Source organism: Rhinatrema bivittatum, chromosome 10 (genome assembly GCF_901001135.1).
Source record: "Rhinatrema bivittatum chromosome 10, aRhiBiv1.1, whole genome shotgun sequence".
Taxonomy (NCBI): Eukaryota; Metazoa; Chordata; class Amphibia; order Gymnophiona; family Rhinatrematidae; genus Rhinatrema; species Rhinatrema bivittatum.
The window spans coordinates 43,706,822-43,720,869 of record NC_042624.1 but is presented as its reverse complement, the minus strand read 5'-3'; the positions used below and the strand labels follow the sequence as shown (position 1 = coordinate 43,720,869).

The 14,048-nt window shown below is 41.7% G+C and overlaps 1 protein-coding gene across 5 annotated transcripts in view; it reads right to left on the bottom strand.

Annotated features, from left to right (window-relative positions):
• The window catches only part of CDC14A (cell division cycle 14A), a 284,062-nt gene that overhangs the window by 100,459 nt on the left and 169,555 nt on the right, over window positions 1-14,048 (bottom strand). For all 5 annotated transcript variants that reach the window (XM_029617798.1, XM_029617797.1, XM_029617800.1 and 2 more), the window contains exon 11: window positions 5,101-5,260. In XM_029617798.1, coding sequence (XP_029473658.1) covers window positions 5,101-5,260 — 160 coding nt within the window. The remainder of the gene's footprint in view (window positions 1-5,100; window positions 5,261-14,048) is intronic.

Sequence of the window (14,048 nt, the reverse complement as noted above, 5' to 3'; positions counted from 1 at the left end):
CTCACACAATCCTTCTGCAGTTCTTTGCAATCTGCTTTTTTAAATCATTAATAATTGTGTCATTTGCAAATTTGATTACCTCACTTGTCATTCCCTTTTCCACATCATTTATGAAGATGTTAAACAGCCTAAGTCCCAGTACCAATCCCTGTGGTACTCCACTAACTACCTTTCTCCATTTGAAAAACTGACCATTTACTCCTACCCTCTGTTTCTGGCCTTCTAACCAGTTACTAATCTACAATAGAACACTATCGCTTATCCCATGTATAGGGGAAATCTCTCATGGGGGACTTGTCAAATGCTTCTGAAAATCCAAATAGATTATATCAATCAGCTCACTTTTTTCTATATGTTTATTTACACCTTCAAAGAATTCTAAAAAGATTGGTAAGACAAGGCTTCCATGTTGACTCTTCTCCATTAAGCCATCTCTATCTACATGGCTAGTGATATTTTAAGAATGGCTTCTACCATTTTGCCCGGAACCAATGTCTAGCTCATTCATCTATAGCGTCCCAGATTGCCCCTGAAGCCATTTTTAAAAATTGGCATCACTTTGGCCACCTTCCAGTCATCGGGCATCATGGCTGTTTTAAATGATAGGTTACAGATTACTAGTAACAGGTTAGCAATTTCATGTTTTAGTTCTTTTAGAATTCTGGGGTGAGTGCCATCTGGTCCTAATGATTTGTTATTCTTCAGGTTGTCAATCTGATCTATTATATCCTCCCCTGTAACAGATATTTATTTCAGTTGCTAGAAACACCGCCTTTAAAGAAAGTTTCAGGTGTGGATATGTTCCCAACATCTTCCTCTGTAAAGAGCAAGGCAAAGAATGCATTCAGGTGGGGTTTTTTTTTTGTTTTTTTGCTATTTCCTTGTCCCCCCCCCCCTGAGCATCCCTTTTGCCCCTCTGTTACCTAGTAGCTCTACTGACTCCCTCACAGGCTTTTTGCTTCAAATGTACTTGAAAAAATAAGGACATAAGGATCACCAAAATGGTATACATCCCACAGCACATATCCTAAATAGAGAAGCCTATGAAACTCAAAATGTACCCACTGGAAGAGACAAGGAGAAAGGGGAATATGAAAGAAGCAAAGTATTTAACAGGCTTCAAAATCAAGCACAAGAAAGTGTAATTCTCCATAAAAAAAAGAAATTTAGAGACAAGGAGTTCTGATATGAAGTTGGAGGGGGAGAAGCCCAGAAGAAATATGAACATAAGAACATAAAAAGTTGCCATGCTGGTCAGACCAAGGGTCCATTAAGCCCAGTCTCCTGTTACCAACAGTGGCCAATCCAGGTTACAAGTACCTGGCAAGAACCCAAACATTAAATAGATCCCATGCTACTGATGCCAGTAATAGCAGTGGCTATTCCCTATGTCAGCCTGATTAATAGCAGTTAATGGAGTTCTCCAAGAACGTATCCAAACCTTTTTTAAATCCATCTATACTAACTGCCCTAACCACATCCTCTGGCAACAAATTCCAGAGCTTAATTGTGCGTTTAGTGAAAAAGAATTTTCTCCTATTTGTTTTAAATGTGCTACTTGCTAACTTCATGGAGTGCCCCCTAGTCTATTATCCAATTCACATTTACCCGTTCTAGACCTCTCATGATTTTAAAGACCTCTATCATATCCCCCTTCAGCCGTCTCTTCTCCAAGCTGAACAGGCTTAACCTCTTTAGCCTTTCCATCCCCTTTATCATTTTGGTTGCCCTTCTCTATACCTTCTCCAGATAAACTATATCTTTTTTGAGATGCGGCGACCAGAATTGTACACAGTATTCAAGGTGCGGTCTCACCATGGAGGGATACAGAAGCATTATAACATTTTCAGTTTTATTCACCATTCCCTTCCTAATAATTCATAACATTGTTCTGCCATAGCACACTGAGCTAACGATTTCAAGATATTATCCACTATGATGCCAGATGTTTTTCCTGGGTGGTAGCTCCTAATATGGAACCTAACAATGTGTAACTATTACAAGAGTTATTTTTCCCTATACGCAACACCTTCCACTTGTCCACATTAAATATCATCTGCTATTTGGATGCCCAATCTTCCAGTCTAACAAGGTCCTCCTGCAATTTATCACAATCCACTTGTGATTTAACTACTCTGAATAATTTTGTATCATCTACTAATCTGATTTCCTCACTTGGTCTCGAGTGGCCCCATTAGATTTAAAATATGTATTACATGCTCCATCCACTAAACTACATAAAGGAGTAGCATGCTGTGTTCTGCCCTGTTAGGTGGGCTTGGAAGCGGTTGACTACTCTATACCAGAAGTCGTCTCAATATTCACAGTTGTTGCCCCTCCAAGGGAATTTGGATTTTCTACCTGGCAGTCACTGTAAATATTTTTTGAAATGGAAAGCATGCAGTATTACCCAACTACGTCATGTTTTATAGGATGATGGTTTGTTGCTTCCTTTTTCCTCCTTGCAGAACACTTATGGGTTTGTCAGATGCAAGTTTTTTGGGTTGTTTTTTTTTACTTTCAGTTGCACCATTACACTGTTTCCTTGTCGAGAGAAGATCTGACTTCTGCATTTGTGGATGCTATGGAAGAATATAGTAAGAGATCTCTATCCCACCTGACAAAATTGCTACAGCAGCAAGCTCCTGAAGTTAGCCTGGAACCATTTCCAAGATGGTCGCAAGATGGTGGACTTAACATGCTGGACACCACACTACGAACCAGCTTTCTTCACCTCTGAGAGCTGTCCGGTAATGTTTCTTTACGAGAACTGCATCACACGTTTTTGAGAGGTGCATATATTTCTCAAGCTCAAGCATACCGGGCTGGCTTGACAGATTCAGATTTATGTATATGCTGCAAGCTGGAACCTTATTCCATACCTTTTGGGCTTGTCTGAAATCCCAATCTTTTTGGTCTCGACTGACAGGTTATGATTCTAACCTTATGGGTTACTCAATTCCAATGCACCCAGAACTTCTTCTCTTTGAACATTTTTCTCCATCAACCTTTAAAAATTAGGGAGAGGCCTTATTTTTCAGAAAGGTATGTTTGCTGGGTACAAAAGCTGTTTTGTTGTCTTGGAGGGAATCGAAAGGCCCATCTTTTTGGCAATGGCTATGACTCGTCTCCTACCACCTTGTGAGCTGTTTAAAAAATTCCTAAAAGAGAACCTATTGTATGAAGATGAGGAGATCCCAAAACTTTCCAAGATTTATTTACCTAAAATGGTCTCCCAATTAATTGGGAGACAAGATGTTAGGGATGCCTCACCTTCACCAGGTATATCGACATTCTTAGAGGAGTTGATAGACCTGATTAATAATAGAGCTACTCTAATTATTTCCTGTGTTGCAGAAGACAAGGAAAAATTGTTTAAAAAAATTTTTGCTGTTAGAGATATATTGGGGTAGATTTTATAATTTTGTGCGAGCGTGTACTTTTGTTTGCTCACCAGGTGCGAACAAGAGTACGCGGGATTTCAATAGATACGTGCGTAGCCGCGCGTATCCATTAAAATCCGGGATCGGCGCGCACAAGGCTGCCGATTTTGGGCAGCCTGCTTGTGCCGAGCCGCGCAACCTGCCTCCGTTCCCTCCGAGGCCGCTCCGAAATCAGAGCGGCCTCCGAGGGAACTTTCTTTCGCCCTCCCCTCACCTTCCCCTCCCTTCCCCTACCTGACCCACCCCCCCGGCCCTATCTAAACCCCTCCCTACCTTTATCGACGGATTTACACCTGCTGGAGGTAGATGTAAATCTGCGCGCGCCAGCAGGCTGCTGGCGCGCCAACACCGACCCGGGGGGCTGTTCTGGAGGGCGCGGCCACGCCCCCGGAACGCCCCCGCGCCGAAACCACACCCGCGGCGCTGCCCCCGAAACATCGCATCACCCGCACCACGCCCCCAAAACGCTGAGTCACGACGGCACGCCTCCCCATGCAAGCCCAGGGACTTACGCGCGTCCCGGGGTTTGCGCGCGCCGCCGAGCCTATGCAAAATAGGCTCGGCGCGCGCAGGGGGGGTTTGGGGTAGGTTTTCAGGGGTTATGCGCATATCCTACGCGCATACCCCTTTGAAAATCTACCCCATTATTCTATGGTTATAGAGTCCAAATCTTTCCTGATGTGGCAAGGGCCACACAGGCAAGAAGGAGGACTTTTTTGTCTTTGAAAAGTTGGGTGCTAGCACTGGGTGCAACATTCTTCTTAAAATTCCCATGTTTATGTCGGATCACTTATAGAGGAAAGAAATTTGGTTTTGTTAACCCAACCCAGCTAGAAACATTTATAGTAGATAAAAATCAGGTATTACTATCAGAGACAGACGCCAAATAAATTAGTAACAACTCCTTTCTCCTAATAATTTTTTTCTTTTCCTTTTTAATTCCAGTAAACTGGATATTTCCTTGGTTGATTATTTCTCTTTCTTCCCAATTATAAGGTATATGAGCAATGTAATAAATGAAGTGGTTATGATATCTTTTAAATGTATTGCATTGAACTACATATTTTCTGGCTTTTCAAGATGTATATCATTGATGAAAATCAATACAAAATTTAAATACAAAAAAGAAAATAACCACTGCTGTTACTAGCATCAGTAACATGGGTTAGACTTAGTTTTTGAGTACTTGCCAGGTTCTTATGGCCTGGATTGGCCACTGTTGGAAACAGGATGCTGGGCTTGATGGACCCTTGGTCTGACCCAGTATGGCATGTTCTTATTCACTGCAGATATCCTGAAAACCCAACTGGTTTAAGTCTGCCTCCAGGAGAGGGTTGGGAAAAGGTAAACACAGTTCTGAAGGTTTTACAAGGTAAGTGGCAATGCATCCAACTCAAGATGTAGTATTTTTCAGGAACTGAAAAGTTATTTTCATTATACTATGAAACCCAGTCCTCAATCACTATCCTGGAGGTTGCAAAGCAGGGTCTTAATAAAAGGACATCACCCAAAGTGCCAACTGTTAGACTTTGCAGGAAAGTATTAGTCAACAAGTCTCATGATGGCAACAAATATTCATCACCTTTTTAGTCTGAAATAATACGCTGAAGGCTGAAATGTGCAAAAGCAGCGACTCAGACCTGGAAAGAGTCCTCACCTGTCCGTCTCTGTCCACGGTGTGCAGTCTGTTCAAGTTCTCATTTAAAGAGATGTCCTCAAAATCTGAAAGAATTCTGGTCATGCTGCCTTCCTGGAACAATCTGGATTTCTGTTTTGATCTTTGAATATCTCCTTGGATCCAGAGGGATGTCTGTTTCCTGTAAATTCCAATAATCACAGCAGCACATTATATACATATTTTTAGTAAAGAAGCAGAATTTAGAACATAAAATAATATCACTAAGAGAATCGTTTTTGGACATGTCATTTGCTTAATCAGCTTGAACATTCAAGTCTTGTATAATATTTGTTTAAAAATTGTATAAACCACATAATCAGTACAAATTACAATAAAATTCAACGCACATTAGAAACTAGGCAAGTCCAATCACAATACTAAAATTTCATTTGTACCCCAGCACTAGCCCTATTGCCACCACCCCACTCCCAAAAAACCTCCCCACTCCACAGATCATATTCCTACCACCACCAGCAACTCTAACTCAGGCCAGCCAGCCCTCTCATTTGATGACAGGAACAGAATGTAGTTTCTGAAATTTCATATAGCTCTGCTTTTCTTTTTAAATAAATGTTTATTCTGCATCCGCACAATACAGTAACACATGAATTGTATCAGTATACCAACACTGTACATATAATATATAATATGATGCATGCCAACAAGTTTCAACAGGAAACACTGAAATGCCTTGCCTGGCCACAGATTTTTTTTTGTTTCAAACCATAGCGTTGGGGGGGGGAGGTTTGAAAGAAAGGATGGGCTGGTACAGAGCGGTTTGGGAGATTGCTGGGGACCAGAGCCGCAACAACAGGTTAAACAAAGAGGCAATAACATCAGCCACAGCTATTACGGCGTTGCTCTCACCAGTACTACGCAATAGCACATAGGGAGGATAATTTTTAGCAATCTGCATACAGCTCAGTTTTGTACATTCAAAAGACAGGCAAGCTATACCCGAATTTTAATCCACAGCCACTGCTGAATATCCTGGACAATTTAGCCATATATGTATTATCCACTATGATGCCTAGATCTCTTTCCTGGGTGGTAACTGCTAAGATAGAACCTAACATTGTGTAACCACAGCAAGGGTTATTTTTCCCTATATGCATCACCTTGCACTTGTCCACATTAAATTTCATTTCCCCTTTGGAAGCCCAATCTTCCAGTCTCACAAGGTCCTCCTGCAATTTATCACAATCCGCTTGAGTTTTAACTACGCTGCATAATTTTGTGTCATCCACAAATTTGATCTCTCACTTGTCATACCCCTTACCAGATCATTCATAAATATATTAAAACGAACCGGTCCTAATACGATCCCTGAGGCACACCACTGTGAAAACAGACCATTTAATCCTACTCTCTGTTTCCTGATGTTTAACCAGTTTGTAATCCATGAAAGGACATCGCCTCCTATCCCATGATTTTTTAGTTTTCTTAGAAGCCTCATGAGGGACTTTGTCAAACACTTTCTGAAAATCCAAAATACACCACATCTACCGGTTCATCATCACCTTTGTCCATACGTTTATTCATCCCTTCAAAAAAAAAAAAAATTGTAGATTTGTGAGGCAAGACTTTCCTTGGGTAATATCCATGCTGGCTGTGTCCCATTAAATCATGTCTATCTAAATGTTTTGTGATTTTATTCTGTATAATAGTTTCTACAAATTTTCCCGGCACTGAAGTCAGGCTCACCGGTCTATACAATCTTTGCCATTTCCCAGCAGTGGCATGCAGGCTGATAGCGAGCACTGTGGAGACTGAAGATGCATGTCTGTATGTACTCAGTGACCCAAAGGAAGCTCCCACTGTGAGCAGGAGGCGGCAGGACCGTCGCGGAAATGGAAAGCATGTGTGTGTCTCAATGTCCTTATCAACCTGCATTACTTCTCTCTTTAAAAACATTTCTTACCCACCTGTCTACAAACCTAGGCAGGTTAAGCAAATTAAGACTAACAACCTACACCTCGTGGATTTCTCAAGTTTCTTGGGCTCAGCACCCATAGATGGCATGTTTCTTGGGCTCAGCACCCATAGATGGCATGATGGCATCATCAGATTGACCAAAATAAAAAAAAAGAGCTGAATAAATCACATGCTGAACAATCACAAAAAAAGGGAAATGCATGCAACGTAACTTCACTATGTAGGTACTAAAAATGTCACTTTTTATTTTTTTGTTTTTTGAATTTTACTTCATAAATAATTTATCAAATGTAAATATTATTATTAATATTAATGCCACATCAGCAAGCCTGTCAGCGTGTTTCTGCAATTAAGTCAGAGACTTCCCAGTCTATTCAATCATTTGCGGCTTTTGATGGTGTAAATCATACCTCCCCCACAGTCTTTGAAAAAAATCTTAAGGCATTAAATATCTCAGTGGAGGAAAAGTAAGAGTTGAATGTCCAGGACACTCGTCTAAGTTAGCTCGACGACGGCCGAAGTTTCACGTTACCCGCTTCATCATTTTGCCTCCTTTCATATTCCAACATGGGACGGTATGTCTCCCTCTTATTGTCTCCCGCTTATTGAGTTGAATATCCAGGACACTCGTCAAAATAAGCGGGAGACATACGGTCCCATGTTGGAACATGAAAGGAGGAAAAACGAATATCCAATTGTAAAATGATATACTTAGGCTCCTGATGAAGCGGGTAACGTGAAACTTCAGCCGTCGTCGAGCTAACTTAGACGAGTGTCCTGGACATTCAACTCTTACTTTTCCTCCACTGAGATATTTAACGCCTTAAGATTTTTTTCCAAAGACTGTGGGGGAGGTATGATTTACACCATCAAAAGCCACAAATGACTTGACTTAATTGCAGAAACACGCTGACAGGCTTGCTGATGCGGCATTAATATTAATAACATTTACATTTTGATAAATTATTTATGAAGTAAAATTCAAAAAACAAAATAAAAAATGACATTTTTGGCACCTACATAGTGAAGTTACGTTGCAGTTCCCTTTTTTTGTGATCATCAGATTTACAACATTTATATTGTCGCGCTTGTGCTCCCAGCCCACTAATACACAATTCCTATATGCTAAAAGCCTACTCAAATAGAAATCCCCTTCAGCTTTTTCCTGAAGGATATGACACACATCTCGGTTCTCAGGTTTGCGCCCGTCAGCAGATCCAGGTTTTACGTCGGCATTGGTGACTGAATTTTTGGGGGGGGGGTTTTTGGAGCAGAGTAGGTAGGGGCTTTACACTGGTGCTGGCCCAAAAGGAAGGCAAAATCCCCTACATCATGCAGCCAACCTGCCAAACTGATGAATTTATTATTTCTAGGAAACGGAAGGCGGCTTTCTTTCACTGTAATACATTTTTCTGTGCTCTCTCAGCTACCCACACAAATGTTCCTGAGTTGAGCAATGATCCGTTTAACTTTCTCAGAGAAGAAAAACTGATGGAAATGTTCCTTTGCTTTCTGTTCTCTCCTGTGTGGCCACTCTGCTACAGCTTTTGTCAACAGTTTTTAATTTGTTAAAATAAAATTGTCAGTTTGGGGCTGAACAGGCTCCCTCTGAAGAAAAGCGTTAACAGTCCCTTTATTTTCCTTCTGATTTTTAATCCGTTCCTTCCACAGGAGATAAGTTAGGTTTTACAAATGGGGGTCCTGACTGAAAGCAATAGGGAGCTACTGTACTGATGCCGATCCAAACTCCAGACAGACTAGACCAGCCACAATGCAGAAACTTTTCTGAAGTACCTAGCCAGGTAGATTCCCCTGCATGATAATTAGAACGTAAGACCCGCCACACTGAGTCAGCCCAAGAGTCCATCAAGCCCAGTATCCGGCTTCCAAAAGTGGCCATGGTTGGGGGGGTGGGGGGGTAGAGAAAAAGTACATAGAACTGAATTTTCAAATCTATGCATGTTCTTTTCTCCAGTTCCACTGCTCACAGAAATTGAATATTCAAAGTAGGTGGATACTTTTTACCTGGATGTCTCTCATAGGCTATTTGGAAAGGAAAACAGCAGGTAATTTCCCTGTGAAAATTAGCTATAAGATCCACGAGTACACCATGACTGTGGCTGCCTGCGAGATGTCACTATTTTTTTTTTTAATGCTCTACAATGAATGCATTGCCACAAGTCTATACACACTGGAGAAACATATTCAGCATAGCTGTGTTGTTCACAGCAGGGCATGTGCTGGCCTGTAGATTTACCACACTCAAAAGCAAAATCCCCCTCCCAATACTGGAATCAAAGCAACACAATCAAAGGAGCAGGCAGCTGCAAGACGGAGTGGGAGTCTGAAGAGTAAGCAGCCGGAACAGGGTAGCTGGTGTTCTGAGAAAGTTCTCAAAGTGCCCTATACTCCAGTTTGGAAATACTTCAATAGATAAGGACAAACAGATCACCAGTGAAGGGAAACAGAAAAGATAAGGAATATGCAGTGGGAGGCTCAGTGCTCTAATAACCTATTATGATAGAAACTATGGCAGGAAAACTAAAGCAGCCAGTGCAATAAGTCCTGTACTGGGAATGTCTTATTTCAAAGCTCATCTGCTAACAGCAGGATTTGTCAGTATCAGCAGGAGACAGTGTGCTTTTCTCATCTGCTGTGATTCTGTTCAATGTACTATTCAGTAAAAGTAGTCTTTTTATGTGAAGAGGATTTCTGGAGTTTTTGTCCAGCTTACATTGCCTTTTGGCATTATTAACCTTTCCATCTCTCCAGTGTTTGCAACAGCAATTGCAGCTTCTGCCATAGTTTTCTAGCCTTGAAGAAAACTGATTCTTTGCAAGCTTCTGGTGCAACTTTGATTTGAGGTCTGATAGATATGTATGATTCCTTTGTATAAAGGCCCTTTGATTGAGACAGCAGACAATGACTCCAGAAATGGAATCATTTTTCATCAGTCTTAGGCAGAATAAATGCAATTAAGATAATCCTACAGGCACAACTGAACTATGTTCTCCCACTTTAACTTATATATCGCAGATAACTATTTTATGAAGCTAGACAAAATGGCAAAGGAAGAGACCAAGGATATAAACGCCGTACCCTTCAAACGCCATGAATTAGAGGAGATCTGGAAGTAGCTCACACCACCTTTTGCCATTGGGCATTTTGACTATCTTACTGTGTAAGGGTGAATCTGCAAGAAAAGCCTACACTGGACTGGCTATTAACTCCTTTTTTGTTAGTAGAGGAACTATGTCAGAAATAGAGACAAAGCCAATAAGATTCAGTAACTGAGGCCTCTTGGCAGACTTGGAATATGGCATATAAATACAATTTTTCCAGGGAGAAAAAAGGAAGTTCCACTAAGGAGAAATCAAGAATTAGTTATAGCAGTGAGACCTTTTTTATGGGACGGCATGGTATATATATCAAGCATTAGGTATCTGTAACTACTGCAACATGGAGTGCTGAAATGCTTTTTGAAGACTACAGGAGTTGTTTGGCCATCCAAGCCAAGAATCTTTACAGGTATTTACAATAGAGTTGTCTACAGAATAAGAAGTGTAGAATAGGGAAATGGTACTTCTGCTTTGGATAATTATTTAGATGCCTGGAGATCACATTTCAAAGCTATCCGTGTATAAGTTAGTCAGATAAGTTTTACCTGGCCAATTTAAATGGGATATTCAGCAGCATGGCTATGCTGCTGAATATCCCCCATATTTGCCACTGCTTGTTAGTTATATCTGGCTAAGTTTAGACATGTTGTTGAGCAGGTCTAAAAGTCTGAATATCGGCATTTATCTAAGTACCTGATTTAATAAGGGTTTTTCCCATAGACAAAATGGGAGAAAAGTTAGCTGGATAAGTAGTGCCACCCAATCATAGAAACAGAGGTGACGGCAGAAGACGACCCTATGGCCCATCCAGTCTGCCCAGCAAGCTTTCACAGTTATTTTTCTCATACTTATCTGTTACTCAGACCGCTGAGGTCAGGGCCCTCATTGGTAACTTTTTGGTTCTAATTTTCCTTCCACCCCTGCCATTGATGTAGAGAGCAGTGCTGGAGCTGCATCAAAGTGAAGTATCAAGTCTAATTGGTTAGGGGTAGTAACCGCCGCAATAAGCAAGCTACTCCCTCGCTTATTTGTTTACCCAGCCTGTGCAATTTAGTCCTTTGTTGGTTGTCTTAATATAAATCCTCTTTTCTTCATTCCCCTGCTGTTGAAGCAGTGAGCTGTGCTGTATATGTATTCAAAGTGAAGTATCATGTTTAATTGGTTAGGGGTAGTAACCGCCGCAACAAGCAAGCTACTCCCACGCTTATTTGTGAATGCAAATCCTTTGCCCCACTTTTCCTCTTGCCGTTGAAGCATAGCGCAATGTTGGAGTCGCATTAACCATGTGTATGTTTATTGAATGAGGGTATTAATCACCAGGTAGTAGCAGTCATTCCCGCAAGCCACCCCATGCCTCTTCTCTTCATTCACATCCTCGAGACTTTATGGATCCACAGTGTTTATCCCACTCCCCTTTGAAATCCTTCACAGTTTTAGTCTTCACCACTTCCTCCGGAAGGGCATTCCAGGCATCCACCACCCTCTCCGTGAAGAAATACTTCCTGACATTGGTTCTGAGTCTTCCTCCCTGGAGTTTTAAATCGTGACCTCTGGTTCTGCTGATTTTTTTGTAATGGAAAAGGTTTGTTGTTGACTTTGGATCATTAAAACCTTTCAAGTATCTGAAGGTCTGTATCATATCACCCCTACTCCTCCTTTCCTCCAGGGTATACATATTTAGATTCTTCAATCCCTCTTCATAAGGCATTCGATGAAGACCATACACCTTTTTGGTCATCCTTTTCTGGACCGCCTCCATCCTGTCTCTGTCCCTTCGGAGATACGGAATCCAGAACTGAGCACAGTACTCCAGGTGAGGCCTCACCAAGGACCTATAACAAGGGGTTAATCACTTCCCTTTTCTTACTTGATATTCCTCTCTCTATGCAGCCCAGCATTCTTCTGGCTTTAGCTATCACCTTGTCACATTGTTTTGTCAACTTCAGATCGTTAGACACTATCGCCCCAAGGTCTCTCTCCTGCTCCGTGCACATCAGCCCTTCACCCCCCATCAAATACATTTCTTTTGGATTTCCACACCCCATATGCATGACTCTGCACTTCTTGGCATTGAATCTCAGCTGCCATATCTTCGGCCAGTCTTCCAGCTTCTTTAAATCCAGTCTCATTCTCTCCACTCCTTCCAGCGTGTCTACTCTGTTGCAGATCTTCGTATCATCCGCAAATAGACAAACCTTACCTTCTATCCTGTCCGTGTTGTCGCTCACGAAGATATTGAACAGGACCGGTCCCAACACCGACCCTTGTGGCACTCCGCTCATCACCACTCTCTCTTCTGAGTAAGTTCCATTTACCATCACACATTGTCTTCTGTCCTTCAACCAGTTTGCTATCCAGGCCACCACCTTAGCACTCACTCCCCATGCTTCTCGTTTTATTCACTAGCCTCCTGTGCGGGACCGTATCAAAAACTTTGCTAAAATCCAAGTAGATGACATCGAGCGCTCTTCCTCGATCCAATTCCTTAGTCACCCAATCAATCCAACAAGCTTACTCCATCACACCCCCTATTACATAACTCCCCCCCGACCCTTACCCTTACTCGGATTTCCTGTTATGACCACCTCTATGCTTGGCGATTTGGTACTGTGCACTAATTCTGTATATAGTTTTGATGTAAATAGTTTTGATGTAAGGGCTCCCCCCTAATTTCAATTATATGTTTACTAGTTCAGTATATTATCTGTTTTATGTAAGGGCCCCGCCCAATGGTTTTGTGTTCACTGTAAACCGATGCGATGTGCGAACGGTCATCGGTATAAAAGAAACGTTAAATAAATAAATAAATAAATAAATAAAAAAGTCTATCAGATTCGTCTGACAGGACCTTCTCTTGGTGAAACCATGCTGCCTCTGGTCCAGCAATTCTGCTGCTTGTAGATAGTTCACTATTCTTTCCTTCAGCAGCGACTCCAATGCTTTTCCCACCACTGAGGTGAGGCTAACCGGCTTATAGTTTCCAGCCTCCTCTCTGCTCCCACTCTTATGAAGAGGGACCACTGCCGCTCTTCTCCAATCACTCGGCACCACTCCCGTTTTCAGGAATCTATTGAACAGGTCACTCAGCGGAGCCGCCAGCACATCTCTGAGCTCTTTCAGTATCCTGGGATGAACCTCATCAGGCCCCATGGCGTTGTCCACTTTCAATTTTCCTAGTTCTTCCCATACATTCTCTTCTGTAAACAGAGTTTCATCCATTCCACTCCCCTCCCGTTTCTTGCTAACTAGCGTCTGTCCTTCTCCAGGGTCTTCTTTAGTTAACACCAAACTGAAGTATTCTTTTAATATTTCTGCCATTTCTTCATCTGTCTCCACTCACTGATCCTTTTTACCTTTCAAATTCACTATACCACTTTGGACTTTTTGCCTTTCACTGATGTATCTGAAAAAAATGTTTTGTCACCTCACTTTACCTCTTTGGCAATCCTTTCTTCTGCTTTACTTTTCACTTTGATTACTTTCTTCGTCTCCCTCAGTTTTACCAGTTATTCTTCCTTGTGATCCTCCCTTTGGGATCTTTTATATTTCTTAAACGCTGTACTTTTAACTTTTATTTTATCAGCCACCTCCTTTGTGAACCAGATAGGTTTCATTCTCTTCTTGCTTTTCTTTACTTTTCTAACATATATATTAGTCGCTTCAGTAATTGCTCCTTTTAGTTTGGCCCACTGTTCCACATCTCTCGTTTTCTCCCATCCTGCCCTTGAGTTAGCTGGCTAACTTAGCTGGATAAATTACTACCCGCTGAATACAGCCGGATAGCCAGCAGTCGCCACTTAGCCAGATAAATCCCACATTTGGCTAAGTAGCGTTTGAATATCGGCCTCCTGGAAATTAATGCTAAGGCATCTT